At 44.6% G+C, this 26,953-nt stretch overlaps 1 protein-coding gene across 1 annotated transcript in view; it reads left to right on the top strand.

Annotated features, from left to right (window-relative positions):
- Positions 1 to 26,953, top strand: part of PSMD1 (proteasome 26S subunit, non-ATPase 1) — a 126,679-nt gene that overhangs the window by 92,939 nt on the left and 6,787 nt on the right. The window contains exons 19-22 of the mRNA XM_050963785.1: positions 10,719 to 10,821; positions 20,530 to 20,699; positions 24,484 to 24,576; positions 26,390 to 26,482. Of these exons, the coding sequence (XP_050819742.1) occupies positions 10,719 to 10,821; positions 20,530 to 20,699; positions 24,484 to 24,576; positions 26,390 to 26,482 (459 nt within the window). The remainder of the gene's footprint in view (positions 1 to 10,718; positions 10,822 to 20,529; positions 20,700 to 24,483; positions 24,577 to 26,389; positions 26,483 to 26,953) is intronic.

The raw sequence follows: 26,953 nt of genomic DNA, 5'->3' as shown, positions 1-26,953 counted from the left end.
TGTTTGTCATTGCATGAAACCTACTTTTTCACTTATCCATGAGATTAGATTAAATTCTGTTTTGGAGGTTGAGAGTGCAATAGTATATAGCCATATCTGCACAATTTATAGTTTGTCTCCTTTAATGTTTGTGCTGTTAGTTTTATGACCCATTCCATCTCGTGGGGAGGAAACAAATCTATCACCTAAACACATGCATAAAGCTGTCTCTAATAACCCCAACAACAAACTCTTAGATGATCACTGTTTCTATCTCTGCATGGGACAGAGTCCTCTTTGAGTGGGAGGGGAGGCCACCTAATGGAAATATAAATTATGAGAGCATCGTGTGCATTCTTCTGGCAAGTGGACTTCAGTAGTTTAAATAAAATCTTGGCTTTGTTGAACTTCTCTGGAAGTTACAAACTACAAAGCAAACATTGTGCAGAACTGAGGAGGTTTCTTTGGAATCAAAACTTGAATTTTTCCTCCTCGCTGGGAGAAGATGCCTTTTTAAACTCTACTGTTATGTATAAGTGTAAAGAGCCAAACTAGCTGTATACCAGCACAGCACAGAAGTCCACTTCTCAGTTTGTCTTGCATGAAATCCACTTTCTCACTTAACCAGGAAGGCAGCAGGAATGGCTTACTTTGTGAAACACAACCTTACACTATAGGTGCAATGAGAACATTGCAATACAGATATGTGACAGCTTCTTTATATGTGTTAGTAACCTGCAAGGCTGGTTAGGAAAGCAAAGGGGGAGAAACACTACCTGTGTGACATGTTAAATCTGATTTGCTTTGGGTTTGCTTCGGTATCTTCACAGAATCAGACAGGACAGAGTTCAGGTGAAATCGAGAGCTCCAACTCTGGCTTGTTGCATCTTATTCTGACAACTCCTAGCCCTGCTACCAGAACTTCCGGTTCTAATACTGGCGCTTCCAGATCTGTCTGAGGACCAGTGCTGGGCTCTTCCTCTCGATCCAAAATATCTGAGCCTTGAAGTCCATGTTGGGATTTTGTTGAACTCTGACTTGAACATAGATATATGGTCATAAAAATCTTTCTGGGGAGGCGTAATAATTAATAAACCCCCCAGCATGGAAAACCTGTGCTTAAAGTAAAAACTTGCCATTGCAGGTCTCTTGCAACAGTATGATTCTGTGACACAAGTCCTCCAATCCTGGACTGTTACCCTGGCCCCTGTAATGGACCGTTTGGCAATCAGATCTGCTTACCAGCCTCTAATAGAAGGATCTTCAGTGTTTGCACATTCTGTTGTGAAGAAATTTTTGAAAGCACTAAATATATATTTTCACTTATTTGTGAGTTGCCGCCGTTTTGTGACTTAAATCCTAATGCTCATGACATTAATAAAATCGCCATTTGAACCTTTGAGAGGATGCTCTCTGTATCCTCTATCCCTCAGATCCGTGTTCTGTGCAGTGATGACCTCTGCCAGGAGAGTCTGTGAGATCCAAGTCTTGAGGGCCAACCCTCTTTTATACAGAGAGCCATAAGGGGAAGATAACTTTATGCAGCGTCCTAAATAGCTGACTAGAGTGATTTCTAATTTCCATTTTAACCAATCCATTAATCTCCACATATTCTTCCCTAAACTTCACTTAGCACCAGAAGAGGCTATGTTGAATAGCTTAGATGTTATGCTCTTAGCTTTTATTTAGATAGGACAAAGCCCATATGAAAATTGCCTAGATTAGACTTAATTTAAATCTGAGGGGGATGGAAAGCAGTGGCATAACGTCTCTGATCATGAATTTTCTGATGGATAAAACTTTGTGTGCTGTTTTATCTATTAGGCATTTGCAAAGCACCAGTCACCATTGTTAAGGTATCAAGGTTCTTCATCATACACAACATTATAATCACCTACTTTGCAGGTGTCCCTGTGTCTGAAAGTCTTAAAACACATACTTTACCTTATCTAAGGATATGTCTACACTATGGAATTACTCCCATTTTACAGAATTCAGATTTTGGCAACAGATTGTGTAAGGTCGAGTGCATGCATCCACACTAAGCACATTAATTCAGCGGTGTGCCTCCATAGTGCCGAGGCTAGCGTCGACTTCTGGAGCATTGCACAGTGGGTAGCTATCACATAGCTATCCCATAGTTCCCGCAGTCACCTCCACCCATTGGAGTTCTGGGTTGAGATCCCAGTGCCTGATGGGGCAAAAAACATTGTCGCGGGTGGTTCTGGGTACATGTCTGGGTACAGCACCGTCTGCTGCCAGCCTAAGATGTAAAGGATAGATGGAGTGGATCAAAACAAGAAATAGACCAGATTTGTTTTGTATTCGTTTGCTCCACCCTCCCTCCATGAAATCAACGTCCTACTAAACCCAGGGTTTTGAGTTCAATCCTTGAGGGGGCCATTCTGTATGACAGTTGTTTGTGTTTCTCCTTGATGCAAAGCCACCCCCTTTGTTGATTTTAATTCCCTGTAAGCCATGTCATAAGTCACCTCTCCCCAGAGCAACGGCAGACAATCGTTTCGCGCCATTTTTCAGTGCAGACGCCAAGCGTGGAGCCTGCTCCTCTCAATGCAGCAGTCATAAACATTGTAAACACCTTGTGCATTATCATGCAGTTGATGCAGAACCAGAACCTGAAAAACCAGGCAAGGAGGAGGCGATGGCATTGCGGTGACAAGAGTGATGAGGACAGGGACACAGAATTCTCTCAAAATGCGGGCCCCGGCGCTTTGGAGATCATGGTGTTAATGCGGCAGGTTCTAGCCATTGAACGCCGATTTTGGGCCCGGGAAACAAGTACTGACTGGTGGGACCGCATAGTGTTGCACGTGTGGGACGATTCCCAGTGGCTGTGAAACTTTCGCATGCATAAGGGCACTTTCATGGAACTTTGTGACTTGCTTTCCCCTGCCCTGAAACACCAGAACACCAAGATGAGAGCAGCCCTCACAGTTGAGAAGCGAGTGGCAATAGCCCTGTGGAAGCTTGCAACACCAGACACTGATCAGTTGGGAATCAATTTGGAGTGGGCAAGTCTACCTCGATGCCAACTCTGCCCACATATCTACACCAACAACACCATCACAGGACCTAACCAGATCAGCCACACCATCACCAGTTCATTCACCTGCACGTCCACCAATGTAATATATGCCATCACATGCCAGCAGTGCCCCTCTGCTATGTACATCGGCCAAACTAGACAGTCTCTACGGAAAAGGATAAATGGACACAAATCAGATATTAGGAATGGCAATATACAAAAACCTGTAGGAGAACACTTCAGCCTCCCTGGCCACACTATAGCAGACCTTATAGCAGCAAAAAAACTTCAGGACCAGACTTCAAAGAGAAACTGCTGAGCTTCAGTTCATCTGCAAATTTGACACCATCAGCTCAGGATTAAACAAAGACTGAATGGCTTGCCAATTACAAAACCAGTTTCTCCTCTCTTGGTTTTCACACCTCAACTGCTAGAACAGGGCCTCATCCTCCTTGATTGAACTAACCTTGTTATCTCTAGCTTACTTACATATATATACCTGCCCCTGGAAATTTCCACTACATGCATCTGACGAAGTGGGTATTCACCCACAAAAGCTCATGCTCCAAAACGTCCGTTAGTCTATAAGGTGCCACAGGACTCTTTGCTGCTTTTACAGATCCAGACTAACACGGCTACCCCTCTGATACTTGGATTGCATGGTTACTTGTGCTGATGAGCTCGACTGGCCAAACAGGAAATGAGATTCAAAAGTTCGTGAGGCTTTTCCTGTACACCTGGCCAGTGCATCTGAGTTGAAAGCGCTGTCCACAGCGGTCACAATGGTGCACTGTGGGATAGCTCCCAGAGGCCAATACTGTCACATTGTGTCCACACTAACTCTAATTCGAACCGGCGATATCAATTTCAGCGCTAATCCCCTTGTCAGGGAGGAGTACAGAAATCAATTTTTAAGAGCCCTTTATGTCGAAGTAAATGGCTTCATTGTGTGGACGGGTGCAGGGTTAATTAGTAGTGTAGACCAAGCCTAAAGCAACTTCCCTCGAAAGTCTGATGAATAGTTACAGAGAGATGCATTTCCAGTACCCAGTATTCTATTTGTACCTTTATGAAGTGTTCCTCTCGATTTGACAGCTAGGTCTGATTCCCAATGCTGGAGAACAATTAACTAGCATTAACAAATTTGTAAAGAAGGGAAGTACAAGAACAACTAATTAATCTCCCCAGCTGTGGGATCTGTAGTGACACTACTCAAAGGGGAAAGGTGTATATACATAGTAACTTCAGCTCTTCAAGCAGTAAAATTGTATTGATCCACCTACTCCCCATTTTCAAAACCTTGCTCTCTTCTGAGGTGGGCTGGAGCCATAGCTCCCTAAATAGTCTTGACCTTGAATGTTTGGTTGGTTTTGGGGGGGGGATTGTGCATATTGCACCAATTGGCTGCAGCTGTCTTCAATTGTGCTGCTGCTGCTCAATGACCAAACACTCCCTTCTTCATAGTAAAAATCTTTCAAAGTCTGTTTATTATGTATGATGATCATTAAGCGGGGGGAGGAGGGGAGTTGATTTTCATGCATTTTAAAAAAATGTATTTACCAGAAAGTTGCAAATGAACCATTTCATCTAGTCTTGCATCAAGCAAAATGTCAGAGTTCTGTGTGTTGTTCTTGTGTTCGAAGCATGTGTCCTCAGGTATGTGAGCCTGGGTTATTTCCTCAGCATTTCCAATATTGCTTGTTGGTAGTTTAGTTGTCAGTGAAATGATGGCCTATAGTTTTGGCCTTTTTTAATGATCAAGATGGTAAATCGTTGTATATTACTACCAGAGATTAAATGAGTCACTGCTCAAATGTTTTGGGTTACTTCCAGGAGGACACGAAATAAATTTTGAGCAGACTTTTCTAAATACTATAAAACTTGAAAGTGCTGAGAAATACTACAGAGGTGAGAAACAAGGCTTTAAAAAAATTATTTATTAACTGTCATGTGCTGCTCATTGTGACATCTGAGAACATGATTTGAATTGAAAACAAGGAACAGATTAAAGTAAATTGCCCTCAATAGCCAGCACCTACCTACCTCACTGTACTGCTCCAGTCCATCCCGAGAGAAACTTCACCAGCAGGAGTCGGTCAGTCCTTGACCAGACAGATGTAACTGCTCTGTGACGGTCTGCCAACTCTTGACCTTGTAGATCTACAGCTGGGAACCTCTGGCTGAAAACACCCTGATGGAGTCCTGCTGTCACGTGTTCATATCTAGGAACTGCCAGCAAAAGTGCCTCAACCCAAATACTACTGAAGATGACCATGCACGTAAACTGTCAGATCAGCTCTTGGATAAATAATTTGGGTAAATATCACCCCTGGAATTTACCCATGGCCAGAATGACTACCACTGCAGGAGTCAATGTCTTGCATTTCAGATAGTAAACAGCATAACAGCTTGATCTGAAACAGCTTGATCTGAAATAGTTTCATTCTAGCTATTAGACATTAATTAATTAACAGCTGCTCTGTTCCACACAGACCATATTGTTTCACATGGCGGTCTGGTATAAGTGGCCTGATAAAGTTAGTGACAGCAAGATGACTTTTATTCTAGTTTGGTTCCTTGCACTCCTCATGCCATGGCTGACCCTGCTGGACCAGCACTGCTCCTGTGATGACATTGCTCACAGGTTCTTGGTTCAGGCTTGGTGTTAATACATTTGATTCGTATGTTCTAGTTCATTAAAAGAAGTGTATTTAATGTGTGTGAGTGTCAGCAGCATAAACCATCTACAGATAGTTTGTGACTAAGGTTTGCTGGGCTTTGATGCACAGCCGGAAGCTAATAACTTCCTGCCCCTGCCCCAAGATCTGCCTCTCATTTCCCAAACCAGCCCTTTCTGGCCTGTATACAGAGGCACTTCACTGTCAGACTTCAGACGCCAGTGTGAACATTTGCAGTTCTGCTGAATGTCTCTTTGCTTCATGCAGTGTCTGTTTCTCTGAAGATTTGATTACTGTGTAAATTCCAGATTACAGCCCATGTGGCTAGCAATTTTGCAGAGCTTTATAGCAACTGTCAGTTTTTAAAAATAATCTGAACCCAAAAAACAGGGCCCAGAGCTGCAGGAATGAGATAATACTGTATACGAGAGGCAATCTAATATTCAAACTAGTCTCTAGTTCTGCTCCGTTTTCTGTAGTTCTGTATATGTCCCTGTATGTTTGAGATAGCACTGAAAGAGGCCAAAACTAATGCTTGCTGCTTCCTTTTGAAAACATTTGTTCACTTTGTCCCACTGAATGCCATTGAAGCCATATTTCTTATAATTGAAAACCAAGGATAGATTCCAAAGGAGACAGCTGTTAAGACCCACACTACCTCAGATCCTGTGACTAGGAAGAGCAATTAGAAATATTACAGTAAATGCAAATGGCTGTCTTTTTGCAGGGCACAAGAGATCTGGCATCATAAACGTGAGTCAAAGCATTTATATTTAAAAAAAAAAAAGATTTCTAAGCCCTGGTACACGATTTTACATTTATGAAACTCATGATAGCATAACAAAAATAAATAAAACATAAAATAGAGGGGATTTTTTGGTCCAAGTTATCTTAAATACTGAGAGTACATTGTGTGTATGTGTTTAATGTATATATAAATTTTTAAATTGCTTCCTTGTTTTAGCATTCACAGCCTTAAGGAAACTTACGTCCTTTCATGTTGTTTTTTTTTTTAAAAACAATTCTCAGTATGAGGGGGAATTGGCTGAGGAAGAATCTTATTAACAAGAACTTGGCTTGACTTACTGTTCTCTTGGAAAGAGTGAATAACAAGAGTAATTGCATCCTACTGAAGTCTCTACCTTCTATCCTTCCTAAGAAATGTTTTGTTGTTCAGCTGCATTACCCTTTGTTTAAAGTTGACTGATCTGTCACTCCTCGGTTACCAGGGAAGGCTCGAGGCACCAGCACGCCAAGTGCGTGCCTGGGTAGCAAGCCACTGGGGGCGCTCTGTCGGTTGCCACGAGGGCGGCAGGCAGGTTGCCTTTGGCAGCTTGCCTGCAGAGAGTCCGCTGGTCCCACGGCTTCGGTGGACCTCCCGCAGGCATACCGCCAAATTCACGGGACCAGGGACCTCCCACAGGCAAGCCGCCGAAGGCAGCCTGCCTGCCATGCTTGGGGCGGCAAAATACCTAGAGCCGCCCCTGTCGGTTACGAGTGTAATGTGTGTTGAGAACAAAAGAAAAGTAATGATGGCTGTTACATGTGTGTTGAAGAAATGGTGGTTACGAATGGGTGTGTCCTTCACTATGATGATGGTCTAGAGCAGGGGTTCTCAACCTTTTTCTTTCTGAGGCCCCCCAACATGCTATAAAATCTCCACGGCCCATCTGTGCCACAATAACTGGTTTTCTGCATATAAAAGCCAGGGCTGATGTTAAGAGGTAGCAAGCTGGGCAGTTGCCTGGGGCTCCATGCCACAGGGGTCCCTGCAAAGCTACATTGCTCAGGCATTGGTGTCAGCCCCAGGTGGTGGGGCTCAGGGCCCCAGGCTTCAGCCCCATGTAATGGGGTTTTGGCTTTCTGCCTTGGGCCCAAGTGAGTCTAATGCTGGCCCTGCTTGGTGGACCCCTTGAAACCTGCCCAGACCCCTTGTTGAGAACCTCCAGGGGGTATGCAGAGATCAATCCTGGGGTCAACCCAGTTCTGTAACAGGCTACATAAAAAGCACTACTGAAATCAGTACAAACTAAAATTTCTACAAAGACTTGTTTATACTGCTGTATATGCTACACACTGTAATGTAAGTACAATATTTATATTCCAATTGATTTATTTTATAATTAGATGGTAAAAATGAGCAAGCAAGCAGATTTTTTCAGTAATAGTGTGCTGTGACACTTTTTGTATTTTTATGTCTCATTTTGTAACCAAGAAGTTTTTAAGTGAGGTGAAACTTGCCAGGGGCAGGGGTATGCAAGACACATCAGACTCCTGAAAGGGGTACAGTCGTCTGGAAAGTTTGAGAGCCACTGGTCTAGAGCTCCTCCTCCAGATTAAGTGCGATGACTTCTAAAGGAGCTGATTGCTATTATAACCGGAATTAATTGTCAGAAGGGCAAGGAAAGAGGACGGGGTACAGTGCACTTTTCCTTTAAGGCAGCTGTGATTCAGACTGCACAGTGCGTTTTTTCTGTCTGAGAAAAACCTTTTTATATGGAACACTACACTGGCTAAGGCACAGTTTCCAAACCAAAGCATGACCCATCCACCGTCACTCACTAAACTTTAAAATGAGCTGGCCTGAACCAATTTTAAAACTAGCTCAGGTAACATGGATTTAGTTCCAGTGTAGCTGGGGGCTTCTGTAGACTTTCAGAAACAGTAACTGAAAGAAAACAAATATTTGTTTGGATAGAATCCCATTTCCTTTGTAAGTATCAGTGAATCAGCAGTGTTGAGAGACAGCATGTCATGTTTGGAAAGAAACCCTGGATAATTCCACAGTTCTCTAACTATAGTTTTTCCCAACAGCTTCTTAATACCTCTAATCCAGAATTTGCACCGTGAAGTGTAGTGGAGAAATCATTTGCTATCCGTTTGGAACAAAAGATTGATTCCTTTTAGCTCTGAAGTCTGGTGTTTCCAGTTTCACATGGTGTTTTGAGCCTCCTGTGAATATTTTTACTATAAAGTCTAGCAATATTTTATGGTAAAGTATCTCTTGGATTCCAGTCCTCTCCTGATCCTAACCCATTATAATTGTTTTCTTCCACCCTTGTTGAATCTTGGTCTAATAAAATGTAATTCCTAACAGTGTTTGCTGGTTCGTTGACTTCAGGACTTTTCAGACTAAGGTCAGAAGGGACCATTGTGATCATAAAGTCTGAGTCATGTTAATGGTCTTTCTATTGGTGGAACAATCTTTCTTTAGATTTTTTTTTTCTCATGGGATGCAGGTGGGGAATCTAATAGTCTGAGCTCGCTACTAGGAGCCAGGACCCCCTTACTTCTAATCGTACTTGTGGCACTTCATATTCTGGTCTTCACTAGACAAGGAAATAGAGATATTGATTGCAACAATTACTCTTGACCTTGCACCATTCAGTATATCCACATAGCTGTCTTGATGCACTCCCGCCCAGTACACATTCTGCCCATGGTTTCACTAATGTATAATGGGTCTCCTGAAGAACTGTTGCTGGGAGCAAGGAAATTTGATAACTTCAAAACACGAAGCAGTGCGTTGTGAGATGGAGCGAGGAGGCACCGGCTGAACTAGTGTGGTTCCAGTGCTTGAGGTCTCCTGTACACACTGCACAGAAACTACGATTGTACATTGTTCCCCAATCTGGCGCACCTGAGCTGAAATCCTTGTTCCAAGTCTTACCAACAATTTTGTTCTAGTAATTGTTGACTATAAAATACCTAAGAAGGCAGCTGTGGGTGGAAGATGAGCCGTTGAATGTCGTAATTTCCATGACATGGGACATTGTGAAAAACTTGTTCCATTTCAAAAGGAAGAAAAACAGAAATTTCAGGATCTCTGCAGAATGAAAATCTGAAAAAAGTCATTTTAAATACTCACTCATTGTTTTGTTTCCAAAATTCCAAACTCTCAGACTCCCAGCTCCCCATCAGCCCTGTCCCAAAGCAGGGAGCCTGGAAACTCTGAGAGCCCCCAGGCTTTCCAGGTTCGTAGTGCCGAGCAGGGAGTCTGGAAGACCTGGGATCTCCAGACCTGGAGCAGTCCTCATGGCAGGGTTGCCTCAGAGCCAGGGGTCCTGGAAACCCAGGCTCCCGAGCAGCCAGCCGGGTGTGCTGGCAGAAAGCAAGGCTAGGTTTTGTCAGAACACTGCCTGTGTTTATAGGAAGTTCCTTGAAACAATTTTGTGTGGAGCATTTTAGTTTCAACAAACCGGCATTTTCCATCAAAAACTGGTTTTGCTGGAAAACTCCTGACCTGCTCCAGCCACAGTGTGTCTTATGAGCAGGCTCAAGGTGTTCCAAGCAATGGCATGCTGCTCGGCCCTTTTGCTTACTTGCAGGCATGAATACTGTGTGTCAGCAGAGATACAGGGGTCTCTTTCAAACACTCATCAATGGGGGCAAGGTTACTGATTGGTCTGGACTGTTCTCTGGAGAAGGCAGCCCTCTGGGAAAATGTTTAATGGTACTGGGAAGTATGTTATGGCAGGAAGTGATCATCAACTCTTGATAGAGTTTTAAAACTGCATTTAAAACACGGAAATCTCACTGTGGATCGGCTGTTGTTTCGGGCTGCCTCCACAGTAGCTTTACTGCCTTAGCAGATATATCTGCCCATTTACCTGCAGCTGTAGTGAGTACCTGGAAAGAGGACTTGGGAATTACCAACAGCAAAATGAACCATGGGGCAAGAAGCCTGCTCAAACCACCTTCTAGTCATGTCTGCGATGATGGAAGGTTTTTTTTTGATGATTCCTTTTCAGTCCCTGGGGATGGTGGGCATAGATATAGTTTGGGAGGGCCTATCGCAGAAACAGGAGATGAAGGGAAACTGGTGCTACCATCAGATGTCCTATCTCCTCTGGAGATAAATAAAAGAATCCTAGTTGTTTGACTTGCCTCTTTCTAGTGTGATTGAATGTGATTGAACCCTTACAGAGGAAAGACTTCCTGTTTTCTTTGGCTAACTTTTCTGTTACTCGTGTGAATCAATATTTTAACCTCCGGTTTTCTTTCTCCTTTTACAGGTCAGCCAGTTCAGACAGCTCTATTCCAAAGTCATTAATGATAAGCATGATGATGTTATGGCCAAGTTTGGAGCAATCCTGGCCCAGGGCATCTTGGATGCAGGTAACTTCCTTTGTATTAAAGCAGTTAAAAGTTCTAAAATTTTGATCAGGGCCGCTGGCAGTGTTCTGCGTCTCTTGAAGCCAATGGTGAAAAAGATTTGGAAGCCTGGAGCTCTGGATAATCTAGAGCTATTCATCATTACATGGGAGTTTCACAGGTAGAGGTTTATCACAAAGGGTATGATAGTTACAGGGGTATCAGAGTGTCCACAAACCCATTTTCAGGGGGTTTCACCTGACTGCAAAAATAAAACCTCTGTGACACAATTTCACAGTAAAACTGTTCCAGACTTTAAAGGTAATCCTTTTCCAGATTTCTGCCCAAAGTGTCATTTTCCTTTGAATCAATTTGTCATCCAAAGCCTTGATTTACAGTACGTAAGTGGTGTTTATATGTTGCTTCCTTTCTATTGTAAGTAGTTTCTCCACAAGTCAGTTTGGAAACCTTGTGGTATTTGTCTCTCAGCTTTCTTCGGGTTCTGTGTTAAATTATTTTTTAACCCCATTAGTGAGCATGTTTCCTCATTGTTGGGGAAAAGGTTCAGAGAAGGAAGCACAGTTAATTGTATCAGCATTATTGCAGAAAAGCCAAAGCTATTGTCATCAAAGGGCATCTGCTTCTTATGTCTGTAGCTTGCCAGTTTGGAGAATTTCATTACATGACTGCTAGTCACTAAGTGTTACACCATGGATTTAAACTACTAAAGCCTTTATAACCTCCAGTGCTGAACAGCAAGACCTATTAAGGAAAGACTCCATGGAGAAAATGAAAACAAATTAAAAGATGTGCCCTTTTCTTTCCCAAGAGCTCACTCTTGCAGGGCTCTTATATTTAGTGATATCAGATATTCCTCCTCTTCGTCCAGTGCTTGCTCATGTCTATTCCATTCCTGGTGTGCGTGACCCATGGGCACAGTCATTAGAGACTTTTGCCTTAGGGGTATCTGTAGGGTCAGCGGTGGCGCCCTCTGGAGTGCTGCGCTCACGCGTCAGTATATCAAGCACTGCCAGCCCTACGCTCTCCCAGTTCCTTCTTACCACCCGTGGGGGTCAGTCAGAACACCTCTGTCCCTTACTTTGAAAGTGGTCAGTGGGCTTTTTTTTCTCCACTCTGTGCTTTAGCTGTAAATAGTTTGTTTATAGTAGTGTAGTTAGTCAGTTAAGGTCTCGGAGGGGACTTTGCCCCAGGCAGAACATGTCCTGGTCTCTGAGGTTTAAGCCCTGCTCTGACTGCAACAGGCCTATGCCTGTTAGTGACCTGCACGGCAGCTGTTTGAAGTGCCTGAGGAAATCCCAGGTCACCGACATTGCATTCCGGGCTCACCTAGAGAGAGATGCTGGTCATCTTGCAGTCAGCACTGGTTGTCTTCATCACACCAGTCACCATCACCGAGGCCTTGCGGACGCTCTCCAGCTCTGACTATTCCAGGCACTGGTTACCCATGGCGATGGTTAGCTGCCAGACTCAGCCTCCGTCTCTGGAGGAAGAGGACTTCTCCAGCATGGCAAGGGGGCTCAGTCCCTCATCTGGACAGCAACGTGACTGGGTTCCGGAAGGTGCATCCACTGTGGCGATGCGGACCTGGCAACAGGGCCAGTGGCTGATACAGTGGCCCTCTTGAAACGCCTGGGGCATGGCCGTTATACCGATGCTCTTGTCTCTACAGTCCTCAGTTGCCACATTGCACAAACCTCAGTTGGCATCGGCAGCACTGAACTCGGTGCAGGACATGCCGATGGGCTCTGCGGTGGAGGAGCAGGTGCCCACCCCGAGACTTCCTTCCCCTGCAGGGGAAGATGCCCTGGACTCTCCCCCGATAGTCCAGTCATCCTCGTCCTCTGCAGCTGAAGTGGTGGCGGGCCCTCTCAGGCTAGTTCACCGAGGCCCTTCAGGGACCCCTCTCACGAGTAACTTCTCGTTCAGGAGGTAAACAACCTACTGCAAGTGGGGATGGTGGAGGAGATCCCTCAGGAAATGAGGGGGAAAAGTTTCCACTCCCTCTATTTCCTGATCCCGAAGGCAAAAGGGGGCCTACATCCTATTTTGGACCTGCGATGGCTCAACAAATACCTCAAGAAGTCAAAGTTTTGCATGCTATCCCTGGACTCCATCATTCCCTCCCTAGATCCGGGAGGCTGGTATGCTGCTCTGGACTTGAGAGAGGCTTATTTCCATCTCTCTATCTTGCCAGGACACAGACGCTTCCTTCGTTTCGTCGTGGGCCAACGCCATTTCCAGTTTACGGCGCTCCTTTTTGGCCTATCCTTGGCCCCATGGGTCTTTACAAAATGCATGGCGCCAGGAGCCGCTTAGGAGACCCAGGGGGGGTCCAGGTCTATCCTTATCCCAACAATTGGCTCATCAGGGCACATGCAGAGCAGCTACGATCTGGTGCGAGCTACATGCCACGACTTAGGCCTGTTAGTGAATGAAAAGATCTCAACCCTTGTACCAGTGCAACAGATGAAGTTCATCGGGGCAGTTCTTGACTCCACGTGGGCTAGGGCATTCCTTCTGGAGTCCCGGTTCTGAGCCATGTTGGACGTAATCTCCCGGGAGAGGGATTGTCCACTCGCCACCGCCCGCACCTGCCTACAGTTGTTTTGTTCTCTTCTTTTGCTCTCCTGGAAAGTGTCATTCCGGGTGGTGATAACTTCTGCCCGAAGGGTTTCCAAGATTAGGGCATTCACCTTTCAATCACCTTATACAGTGTTCTTCAAGGACAAGGTCCAGCTGCGACCACACCCGGCTTCCGGTTCAAGGTGGTTTTGCAGTTTCATACGAGCCAGAACGTATTCTTGCCATCTTCTTTCTAAAGCCTCATAAGTCTGAGGAGAAACGTAGTTTGCACTCCCCAGACATCAGGAGAGCGCTAGCTTTCTCCATCAACAGGACCAAACTGTTTCGCAAGTCGACTCTGTTGTTCGTCATGCTAGCAGGTAGGGGAAAAGTTGTCCAGTGAACTCCGAGCCCACCTCCAGGGATACTGCTTGTGAGTCACCTAGAATGGAATTAACATGAGCAAGCACCCTAAGAAGAAAAAACGGTTGCCCACCTTTCATAGCTGTTGTTCAAGATGTGTTGCTCAGTTCCATTCCATTACTCGCCCTCCTACCCTTTTGTCAGAGTTGCGGGCAAGAAGGAACTGAGAGGGCATAGGGCGGTGGTGCCTGATATACCAACGCATGAGCATAGCGCTCCAGAGGGCGCCACAGTTGACCCTACGGATACTGCTAAGGCAAAAGCCTCGGAATACTGTGCACGTGGATGTGCGCACACCTAGAATGGAATGGACGTGAGCAACGCATCTCAAAGAACAAGCGTTACGAAAGGAAGGTAATCTTTTTTTTCTTTCTTCCCCTTTACCCCACAATCAAATGTGGCTTCCACCTCCCTGTCCTGTTGTACTAGGGGCCATTTCCCCCCTTGAGTCATCTCATCCTTCTTCTGAGAGCTCGATTCCCGGCACACTTGCTGCAGCTTGGTCAGAGGACTGACACTATCCTTTATGTGTTAGGACTGTGGCTGGTAGGAGACACTGGCATCACTACAGTCACCTTCCTTCCTCTGCCTTCGCCCATCCCCCTTATCAAACCTGAGCTCCAGCAGCCTGATTGGCACAAGACTCAAGGCTACTCCCAAACCATAGTCTCCTGTAGTGTAACATGTTGCCATGAAGGCTCAGGCCAGCTGGGTCATAGATTTTCTTTCATAGATGTGGACTTGCCTTGAACTTTATCTCTGTCAGGATCGAGTTAAAAAAAATTCAAGTAAAATCTTGTTCCCATCTTATTCATTTATCATGCAGCAGCTTGAAAGAGAGAGAAAAAGAGAGAGGGGTGTGTGTGTGTGTGTGTGAGAGAGAGAGAGAAGGGGCAGGGGAGAGTGTATGAAGTAATCACAGGACTGGAAGGGACCTCAGGAGGTCATCTACTCCAATCCCCTGCACTCATGGCAGGACTAAGTATTATCTAGACCAGGGTAGGCAACCTATAGCACGTGTGCCGAAGGCGGCACATGAGCTGATTTTCAGTGGCACTCACGCTGCCCGGGTCCTGGCCACCAGTCCGGGGGACTCTGCATTTTACTTTAATTTTAAATGAAGCTTCTTAAACATTTTTAAAACCTTATTTACTTTACGTACAACAATAATTTAGTTATATATTATAGACTTATAGAAAGAGATCTTCTAAAAACGTTAAAATGTATTACTGGAACACGAAACCTTAAATTAGAGTGACTAAATGAAGACTCGGCACAGCACTCCTGAAAGGTTGCCAACCCCTGATCTAGACCATCCCTGACAGGTGTTTATCTAACCTGCTCTTAAAAGTCTCCAATGATGGAGATTCCACAAGCTCCCTAGGCAGTTTATTCTAGTGCTTAACCACCATGATAGTCAGGAAGTTCTTCCTAATGTCCAACCTAAACCTCTCTTGCTGCAATTTAAACCCATTGCTTCTTGCCCTATCCTCAGAGGTTAAGAAAAACAGTTTTTCTCACTCCTCCATGTAACAACCTTTTATGTATTTGAAAACGGTTACCATGTCCCCCCTCAGTCTTCTCTTCTGCAGATTGAACAAACTCAGTTTTTTTCATTCTTCCCTCATAGGTCATGTTTTCTAGACCTTTTAATCAGTTTAATTATTCTTCTCCAGACTTCCTCTAATTTGTCCACATCTTTCCTGAAATGTGGCCTCCAGAACTGGACACAATACTCAAGTTGAGGCCTAATCAGCACGGAGTTGAGTGGAAGAATTGTTTCTTGTGTCTTGCTTACAGTACTCCTGCTAATACATCCCAGAACGATGTTTGCTTTTTTTGCAACAGTGTTACACTGTTTACTCATTTTTAACTTGTGTTCCACTGTGAGCCCCAGAGCCATATCCTCCTCCCCCAGTAGCATGACCGCAGTCCTCTCTAGCTGGATAGCTTCCTCAGCCTTGGACATCTCCATTTGAATATGCTCAATGCATGGGTAAATTCAAAGAAAGCCATGGGTTACAATTTTCATAACCTGCTACCTCATTCCCTGGAGACTCTTCGAAAAGATCATACATTAATCCCTGCGTTCCCTTTATCTTCGCTGCTCCACTAGAAATGCTAATCAGAAGCAGGGAGGGGCAGAAGCTGAAACTTGAATCACTGTTACAGGCAGAGAAGCTTAATGTCATCTGCCGTAGCTGGTGCAGTTGAACTTGTAATCCTTTATTGGAAGGAAAAGGGGAGCAATTCTATCCCAGCGACAGGGCTTTGATACAGAGGGCAGCATTTTCAGAGTGTTGGGGAGAGCTGTCAGGTGTTTTTTTTTTTTCTCCCACAATGAAGTAGTCATTAGACTTGTGGTGTCACGGGGGGCGGGGCGGGGGGAGCTGTTGAAGTGGAAATAAAGAACTTGGTCAGTGTTTAATTGTTAGGCCTAAGCAGCTGCATTTTGCTAGAGGCTTGCCTTGTTAGATAGCATTAAGAAAACCTGTACACTGAAACTGACTAGGTTTTCTCCCCAAACCCCTAAGCTTGTGTAGTCTTTTCCTTTCTTGTCCTTAGCTGACAGGGATTCTTTCTCTGTCCCTTCCCAAATTGACACACATTATCAGAAAAAATATATATTAGTAGGTTCAAGCTCTAGGAGTGAGCTTGTGATCTCTTTTAGACCTCAGAGTTTAACCGACTGTAAGAGATCCTCTGTGCTCTAAGTATCTATTCTGGTTTTAAATCTTCCCCTCGCTACAAGTGAGGAGGAAACACCAGCCAAAGTCGATAAGCCAGCATTTATGTAGTGCCTCCAGAATGCATTTTGTGCTCCGGAGGTTGGCTCACAAGCAGCTACTAACTAAATTGCTCCTGTGTTAAAATTGGCAGCACTGATAATCCTGAGGCTGTGAACACACAACCAAGTTAATTTCAGTTTCAACTAAAACAAGAAACACGTCTGTGTTAACTAAATGCAAAGGGGGAGTGGGGAATACAGTTGTATTCTAACAGATAAATACAAACAGAAGTAAAGTACTGATACTTTAAACAAGTCACGTGCAGGACAGTGCTCTGGCCCTTTCAGGGCCCTGTTTTAGTGTGGATTATCTTCCCCCCTCAGTCAAGGGTGTGATGGGGGGGGTGTGGATAAGGATTACGCCAAAGATAGTTGAATGGGGCCTTTTGTGTTTTGGATTGTGAACTCCTTGCATGAGGTACCATCTTGTTTTTATGTCCTACCTATACTATGTATCTCAGAGCTCAGAGTTGAAGCTTAACTAATAACGAATGGGTAAGAAGAAGTTAAGATCCACAGGGTTGAGGGCAGGTGGGACTGAGCCATCAGGGATTTTTGGTGTGGTTATGACGCTAGGAAGACATCTTGGGAGGGTGAGGTAAGAGGGTTCCTTCTGAATTACTTATGGAAGAGCTCACTTTGGATTTGTGCTTGTTAGTCCATCTCAGTATTGTTACCCCAGTAAACATAGATCTGTCTGGAAATGGTTTTCCCATTTCAAGTCCTAAACTCTCTTGATTTCTTGCAATAATACATTCCGCTGCACAGAGGGGTTCCCTCATATACCGCCAATTCAGGGCTGCTTTCGACTCCTGTTAGACACGGAAAAAGCACTGCTCCTTTCCCCCGTCCTTGTCCGCATTGTTTACAGGGTCCCAATTTAAAATCAGACCTTCCATCAGTAACTCTAGCTATTAGAAACACAAACCATTATATACATTGATACTTTTGCCTACTAGAGGAGTGCTGTCTTTTGTGTTTTATTGCATATGCGAATCACCTCACTGACGCATGCTGACATTGACTCTGCCAGAGGCTTGGTGGTGTATAGGATGAAATATTGACCTTTCTGCTCTGGAAGATTAGCACAGGTTCTCTTCATGCTGACGTAGGTGAAGTAAACGATGTGCCTCTACTGATTTAAAAAATAATCAGCATGGTAGTGTTGGGGTGAGCCTTTGGGCATTTTTTCCAGGGGCTGTGAAGTGCCATCACATTGTTGTATGTTGATGTGACCCAGTGATGATGTGCTGAACATCATCATATTGCACTGGGCCATGCTCTCTCAGTGTTGTCAGCAAGGGATTTGTCCCATCAGACAAACTTACAACTCGGTGGGAGGAAATCATGGAAGTTAGACCTTGTCTAAACTAAAGGGAAAAGTCGATCTAAGCTACACAATTTGAGTTACGTGAATAGCGTAACTTAAATTGACATAGCTTAGATCTACTTACAGTGGGGTCTGCACTATGCGGCATTGATAGGAGATGCTCTCCCATCGGCTCTCTTTACTCTTCTCGATCCTTGAGTTGACGGGAGAGCGATTGGCATTCAGTTTAGCGGACCCACTAAATCAACCACCAATGCGTCAATAGCCGCAGCATCGATCCTTTGGTAAGTGTAGTCAAGCCTTTAGGTGCTTGCCACTTAAGGAGTGAATTCAGTGGGGTATATAACAGCATAACCTAGTTTGTGTTCTTTACTGTTCTGAGTCCATATAAAATCTAGCATAGCAGATCCTGGTTATCTAAGGGTTATGCACTGTAGGTCCAATAGACTTCGTTGGTAGCAGTATAGGTTTGACGGTGAGTCTTATGGTTATCTAAGGAGCCCTGAAGATCCTCCATGTTGGCCTAGTTGGAAACGTCTTTTCTGGCTTGGAATGTGTCCCTTCTGAGTACGTTGGTGCTGCTGCTTAATCATTAAGGCAATAACTGTTGTGCAACGCAAGGTCCTTCTATCTTTCCTGCTCCCCCACAAAACCGTGTATGTGACTGTGGAGTGTGCATGTGTGGAAAGCAGAGAAAATAGCATGAAAGTATCTCTGAGATCTGTCACTCAGCCAGGAATTTCCAAAGAGTGGATCATATAATTCTGATGGAAAATAAAATTCCAGTAGTTCGAATAAAACAAGATTCAAGTTGCTTCAGCAATGTGCAGTTGGTTGCTTTTCACAATCTATCTTATGATCATATAGACAGTAACACAGTAAAGTAAAAGTAGGGTGACCAGATGAGAGGGAGAAAATATCAGGATGTGGGGGGGGTCCGCTGGTGGAGGGGGAAAAAAGGGCAAAAAAAGATTTTATCGGGACGTCTGGTCACCCTAAGAAAAATCTTAAACTTACAAAGCGAGAAAAGGCTAGAAACCATGAAGGTGCAATGTCTTTATTTGCAGGGACTATGTTTGTGTGCTTGTACAGTGCCTACCACAGTGGGGTTCTGATCTCTGATTAGAGTGTCTAGCGGCTACTGCAGTACAAATAAATGATAACAATAAACCAAACGGAGGGGAACTGCAAGAGAGCAGTGAGCAGAGCACATAGGAGGTGTTTGTAAGATGAGATGGCGTCATTCTCTTTCCTCGATAAGGGTACAGCACCGCATTGTCTCCTTTCGGAAGGCAAAGGAATGAGTGTGAAATCTTGTGGTGGCAACAGGCAAACCCCAGAGAAAGTGGATGTGCAAGCACTGGAATGGCACAATGCAAGAATCCCAGATTTCACTTCAGTTCTTTTCCATTCTTTTTGTCTGTGTTTTAAACAATGATTTTCCCATTTTGATCACGAGCAGCAGATCTGATCTTAATCAGCTAGAATATTAGCAAAAATTGATCTCATTATCCGTTGCTTCTCAGTGCGTCTCCCAAACTCTGGCAGCAGCAGCACTTGAGCACCCCCCACTACAGGTGGCTACTTACGCAGGGCAGAGGAATGCTGATCTGGGTCTGGGAATCGCAGTTATAAATTGTACTGTACTCGGAATGAGTGCTTGATTGTATTTTAACACAATTAGCCTCTCTGCACCTGGCCTCGTCAGCGGTAATGGACTTGCCTGTTGCCCTCTTCAACTCAATCTGCTGAGCCCATCGGAGGATTGAAAATCAGATTAACACTTTCACGCTCTGCCTGCAGCCCTAGCCTTCCAGTTCAGTTTCTAGCTGAATATTTCTGCACTGTATCAACATGTTGAGTTGTTTTGGTCTCTGCTTTGCAAGTACAAAGCTAAAGACTTTGTTGTCTGACAGAGATTTAATTCTATTGCAAAGCTTGCGCAAGCTTGTGTCTTTGCTGCTTAGATTGATAACCTCTAGAAATTACTGTCAAAGTTGCTGCTGTTTACATTTTTTTCTACTGGGATGAATAAAAGCATAGGCATATTTCATCTGTAGAACAGTAGCAGTTCAGGGCATGAGCCCTAGCATTGTAAGAACAGTCCTATTAAATGAATATCGTAGAAAACCAGATGCGCAATCTGCGTTTCCTGTGATGTGTGTGATTTGCATGCTGAAATTGGCTGTACCGCAGGTTTAACTATTTGCTCAATGTGCTGACCCTTCCTCTTTCCATACCACAATTGAAGTGTTATTGTCTTGGTGCCCTCTTGACAAAATTACTTTGCTGGGGCAGAGGGGGGTTGTGTCTCCACTGGTTCCATGTTGGAACAAGAACTAGCCCCCCAAAGCACTACTGTAAATTGCATTGCCACAGCTGGTGGTGCATAACCTGAGACCAGACGGTGAACTGATAGGGGAACTACATCTCAGAGGGTTTGCTCTTCAGGCTGAGTGTTGAGGACATTGTGGTTTAGCTTCCACTATAGCTGTCTTCATGGTAGATATTTCAGAGGCAGCTCATTTGAAGTGTCTGTGCTGAGCAGTGCTGAGAAGTGGACTGGAAGCCCTCTCCTAACTGACTGTGATTTTCCTCTTCTCCTCAGGTGGCCATAATGTAACTATCTCGCTGCAGTCAAGGACAGGACATACCCACATGCCTTCAGTGGTGGGGGTACTGGTCTTCACCCAGTTCTGGTTCTGGTTCCCACTGTCACACTTCTTGTCATTGGCTTACACCCCAACCTGTGTCATTGGCCTTAACAAGGACCTTAAGGTATGTGCTTCCATGGTTGATACAGTAATCTGATGAGAGATGAAAGAGCTTGATGGCTGCAGTTCCATAATGTTTTCCATCATAACCACCACTCATTCGTTTTCTGCGAGTTTGTTCATGAAGGGAATCTTACTACAAACAGCACAAGGATCTGGTGTTCTGCATGATGCTGAAGAGTATCAATAGCTGAATATTTTAATGAGTTGCTGGCACAAAGAGAGCAAGGCCTTTCCTAACCCTGTTCTTTTCATCACCAAGGGAATGCAGTCTATAAATTTTAACTTCCTGGGGTCCTTACATTGCACCAGTACCATTGTGTCTGGCCTCTGCATTAGCTTTCTGGTTTACCCCCTTGTCATTCTGAGTGCCATCAGATCATCTTCAGTGACTCTGTGGAGGTCAGCCTGGCAAAGCTTTGGGCACCATCCAAGTTTGGGAACTCTTTTTAAACTCTGTTCCAGTTAAGCCATCATGTCCTAGTTGCTTATTATACAACTTGCCGCCTTTGGAGGAGATAGCAAAATCCTGGGTGTGGCAGTGTTACAGCTGGAGGATGTGAATACAGTCCCTATCATTCTAAATCTCTGAAGGAGTCCAATTGTTTAAGGAAAGAGTTTCAAAGATACATTGACTGCACTGTGCCCATTGAAACACTATACTGTGCCTTAGTAACGGTGCATTAAGATGTCTTCATGGGCGGTAATATATGATAGACTAGGAGATGGTTTTAGGACATATTTTGACCTTATCCACCGTAGCTAGCTAAAGTGTGCTAGAAACTGTAGCTGGAAGAGCGTCAAAAGCTAATATCAATCATAGTGCCTCAATTTTGTTTGAGCTTTAATGGTGGGGTTTGAATCACTCAGTCCCTGTGGGTAGAGACCTGAGTATTAAAGATTGCATCGTGTAAGCACTTCATAAGGTTACACTTTAAAGCTTCCCATTACAGAAAGCCTAGTGCCTCCTGGCTAAGGATGTGACTCTTCACTCTCTGGGTTTGAAAAATATGCCTAAAACGTGGAATGAGAGGAGCCAGTATTTCACTCTGACACTAGTGAAAGTCACTGGTAAATCAGCAGTTTGAGTTGAGTCAGAATCTAGAGTTGAAGAAACCTGAATGTTTTTCAGTTTGTGCTGCTGCCTCCCTCTTTGTGCTGGAAAAGGCTGATCGTGCACAACAATCTTTCTCAGGCTTATTTATGTGCATTGGAGTATTGTATTCGTTATCTGGTTTTCTCTCTTGCACTGTGTACATATCACTACAGGGAGATGAAACCTTTCAGTTTCAGATTCTTTCATCAAATGGCACAAGCTTCATGCAAATATTGGTAGAGTCTAAACGCACCAAACTGTCAAACTATGTAAACTATGCCCATGAATGTTCGGAAGTGAGACTAGAAATAGGATACGCTTTCTAGATTCCTAGGTATAAAAGTAGGGAAAGGACCAATTGGTCAGCTGATTCCTCTCCCGACATTGTAGCACTTCAGCGGCTATCCTCCCCTCAGCACGCCAAGTATTTGACCCTTCCGTTAACGCAGAAGGGATTGGGGAGCACACTTGTTGCGCTGCTGACATAGTAACACTGCCCAAGTCCTGTGGTTCCTGTTTGTTGTTACAGTGAAACTTGTGCTAAGATTAGGAAGTAAATTCAGCTAGAACCATTTGGAGCCCAGCGCTGGTAAATATTTTCATGGCTTTGGGGGCCGTGAGCCAGTTTCAGGATGTCTATGAGGCTGCACAGGGCTGGAACAACAGCCCCTTGCTCCACCACAGGGCAAAAGCCCCTTGCTCCACCACAGGGCAAAAGCCCAAAGCTCTTTCCCTCCCCATCCCCAGTCTGGTAGGTGGAAAATGAAGGGGGCATGGTGGGCTTTGAGAAATATTTTAAGAGAATTTAAGCCCTGCCTAAGACCCCATGTTTATGAAGGGACCAGTTCAAGGTATCGCCAAGTATTTTCCACTGTTAATTAACTACATCTCCAACTCAACCAGATATCACCCTATCATTCTTCCCCGATCATATCCAGAGACTCATGAGGGGCGCCTGGTCATCAACCTCCAGAGCTGTCACTGGGAAGTCCCACATGGATCCACCTTCTCCTCCATCCTGCTCCACACTTATGTAAAACCACCAGAGGAGATTGTGGAACAGCATAGACTGGAATGCCAGCAATGCCCAGACTGTACCCAGTTCCGTCATCTTCACTCACCCAGAGTGCTGTATTCCAGCTCTGCTGAAATCAGCAACTTCATCCAGGAACAGCGCAGGTGATTTTGGCAGGGAGAGAGAGAAGCACTTTGAAGAATTCACTGCCTCCCTGGCATCCTCCTCTATCAAGGGCCTCAGAGCATCGGAGCAGCCATTGGCCATGGTGAGCTTTGGGCTCCTCACCACATCTGGACTCCAAATAGCCACAGTCATGGGAAGCTCCCGTTCTGTCTACTCTGCCCCGTCCTGTCAGGGTCAGATTTAGGCTCAGTGAGCCCTGTATCCATCCCCCTGGGTTGGCTAATGTAACTCCCTCTGCCAAGGAATGAAGCCAGGAGCAATACTTTTTGTTAAGGTTCCAAATGAAGCATTACAGGGCTCTGAGAATCTGTCACCCCCCTGCTCTGCTATCTGCACTGGTTCCCTGTGCTATGTTGGTTAAATTCAGGATTACGGTTCTTACCTTCAAGGCAGTCAGCAGGACTGGTCTAAGTTGCAGGGCTACAGCTGCTCGCCATCACCCGGCATAATGTCAGAGCAGAGCCATCTGTGCCAAGGGACTGCAACTCCGAATGCTCTCCCATTCCATGTATGTTAGTGTTAAATGATGGCACCCTTCTGTGTGCAGCTAATGAGTGATGGCTCAGTCTGAAAGGAGCTTGGTTCAAAAGGCCATTTCTATGTAAGCTTCCCATTGCCGTAGTATCAGAGCACCTCTCAAATACTAACAGAGGGCACCCAGGGAATTGGTGGCAGTACTGGGATTTGATCCCAGATCTCGTGAATCAACATTCAGTGCCACAAACACAAGGCCATCATTCCTCTCTAGGCTCTCCGGGGCTGTCAGCTCTAATTGTGCTCTGATTCCTTGTGATTATTTTGTAAGGTGCACAAAAGTTTTCATGTAAGTTGAACAACTCAATTTTACTGGCTAAAACCTTGTAGGTCATATAGCTTTGAACGCTCATTCATCTTGCCTCTTCCAACTCTTACCTGCTCTGGCACTGAAGAGGTGTGTTGGAAAGGAAAAGCAGCTTCGATACAGTGCTGATGAGTGCACTATAAATATTTGGATGAATAGATGGCAGGGCAGTTGAAGAAAGCTGTCTGGCTGTATCCAACTGGGGGACTGTAATGTAATGTGAAACCAGTGAAACTTGTACTGTCGTCTTGGAAGATGATGTGTGGTCTAGTCTGCTGTGCACAGATAAAGCTGATCCTGTTTTAGGTCTTTAGGCCAGTTTTGTGCGAAAGACAGCTGCAGCTAAACCATGACAGCATCATAACAATGAAAAAAAAGCTGGACGTACATTGTGTGCAGTAAGCTGGAGAAGGAGAAAATGTCATACCAGAGTTGAATTGTATCATAATTGAATAACAATGTTACAGCTGAACATTTGCCACTGATGGCAGCTTCTCAGCTTCCGAAGGGGAAAAAGGGGTGATTTGTGTTTATCTTTGCAAGTAGGAAAATGCAACCAAGGCAGCTATTCTGCTGTTTGGTTCTTTCCCTTTACTTTCCTGTAACAATTCTTCCTAAAGTCTGTTTGGTTTGTTTGTATTTTTTTTAAGATGCCAAAAGTCCAGTACAAATCCAACTGCAAGCCCTCAACGTTTGCATATCCTGCCCCTTTGGAGGTACCAAAGGAAAAGGAGAAGGAAAAGGTTGGTAAGCTGATCAGCTGAGTTTTATACACTGTGTGGACACATCCATTATGAACATTATCCTTCCCGGCATTAGCCCATGGCAACGTGTTCCTTCAGGGATGAAGCAAAGATTGTCAGTTGCTAGTGTCTCTGAGAGTAAATATTACGTAACTCTGGCCGAGCAGCATTATTTCCCTCACTGACTTCTTTCCTTTATAACAGAAGTTACACTCAACGCACCTGGGCGCTTTCTTATTGCCACATGAGCTTTGTGAAATGGGTGAGGGTGGCCTTAAAGATTGGCCCATTGACTTTAATTCACTAAGCTCACCAACTTTCTGTCTCTCTCATTGGTGAGTCTGGATTTCAATGTAATCTCTGTGCGGGCATTTGACTGGCGCCTTCCTTGGCTAGCCGGATGAGCAGGAGAGTAGTTAAAGGAGTATTTACCATGTACATATGGCTCCTTTGCACTTGCCATCTTTTTGTTCTGGAGTCATACAGCACCGAGCACAGTAACATCCTGGGCTATGACGAGGGCTCTTATGTGCAATGGTAATACAAATAATAAATAACAATCCTAGAGGGCAGGAGTCCAAAGTGACCCATTAGCTAATGCAATGCATTAAGCATTAATGAGCAGAGTCTGTGGTCCTGTGCGCTGCAAAAAGGTATATGTAGAAGTGGTAACGTCCAGGTAAGAAAATTGAGCCGCAAGTGATCGTCATTGGCACTGTAGGTGTCCTCACATAAAGAAGGGCAGCTCGTGTGCCCATACAACGTGATCATCCATGGCTTGACTGTAGAATGCGGAGCAGACCTGCCAGCCGCCAGAGAGCAGCAGCAGAGGTGTGTACTCAGGCACGTCTTGCTCAGGTGTGTAGCACCTGGTGAAAACTGCTAAGCAGTTTAACAAAACTGAACACTAGAAATGAGAGGTTCTCGGATTTAGAGAACAGAAGCCTGTCGAAATTAGCCCAAGTGAGGGGCTACCAAGCAGCTGGTTTTTTTCCTTGGAACTGTACAGGATTGTGCATGAAGGCAAGTAATATCATAAGAAATTTCACAGTGGCAGGTACTTCTGGACGTATCCCTCCCTTTCTAAAAATCAAACCCCATAGCTGAATCTGGCCCACCCTTAGAATACCTTGATATGGCACCCTAAGACTCCACCAAAACCTTAGGGGAATGGATAATCTTTCCAGGAGCAGGAACAGATGTGCAGAGCTGCCTGCTGACCCTGTGGTGGTGGTTTTGTCGAACAACGGTTGTTGAGAAGAAGAAGCTGGGAACACTTGGAGAAGTTTAGCACAATTGTTTCTTCCTCAGAAGAAACTTTTCACATCCTGGGCAGTTGCATTACGTCTGTCGATGTGTGCCAGTGACACGTAACAGCTGTGAGATTACAGTAGTGTCGGGGTGGAGGAGTGGTGAAAAGGATTATGACATTGTCAAGAATCTTTCTTCTGGTTTGATGTTGGCTTTCCACTGAAACCATGGGAGCTAACTTCCCCATGGTCAGAATTCCTTGTCATTGCTCAAATTTAAAGAAATCCCTTAGTGGGGAAAATGAAACAGCACTGAGTAATCTCTAAATTAGGGATCTTGCTCTCTCTTCACTTACACAATCAGATCTGGTCAGTTTCTCTAGCACCCCTTTCCCCTCCTGCGTGCCACTCTATTTGTGCTGCTTATAAGGTAGTGGGTGGGTAGTGAAATTGAAAATTGGCACAGTGCTGACTCTCCTTTTGGTCTGCGTGCCTGGCTGAGAGATGAGCATTGCATACAGTGCTGAAGCCATTCTGAAAGCCTTCTTTGTTGAAATGTCCAGGTTTCTACTGCTGTGTTGTCCATCACTGCAAAAGCCAAGAAGAAGGAAAAGGAGAAGGAGAAAGAGAAAAAGGAAGAAGAGAAAATGGAAGTGGTGGGTATAAGCCATAAATACCAAAATGTCTTCCAGCGAGTTTCATTTAGGGGGCTATGTATCACATGAACACTGGCTCCCGTACACGTCTCTGTCCCATTGTCACCTGCATTACAGTAATTTCTCAGCACAGTGTTAGCATGATTCAGTAAATTGAGTAACTTATCCAGGTACAAGTTTCTTGCGGGGGGTGTGGAAGAAATGTAATAAAATTCCTATTCTTTGTTTCACCACTGGTGACTCTCTAACAATCTTTCTTACAGCAGTTGCTTGGAGGTGACTGCTCTCGGTAAGGTTCCCAGACTAGTTAAATTCTAACCTCCCGTTTTCACACCCCCATAACGTTCTGAAAATATTCATCTTTTTGCTTATAATTTTCATGTGTGCACTGATCTGTCAGAGCGGGAAGAATAGTTTCTTCTTCTAAACTGTTGTTGGACTATATTTCCTGTGGGGGAGAACTGCAGAGTC

The sequence above is a fragment of the Gopherus flavomarginatus genome, chromosome 8 (assembly GCF_025201925.1).
Source record: "Gopherus flavomarginatus isolate rGopFla2 chromosome 8, rGopFla2.mat.asm, whole genome shotgun sequence".
Taxonomy (NCBI): domain Eukaryota; kingdom Metazoa; phylum Chordata; order Testudines; family Testudinidae; genus Gopherus; species Gopherus flavomarginatus.
This window is presented reverse-complemented; position numbering and strand designations above follow the sequence as displayed.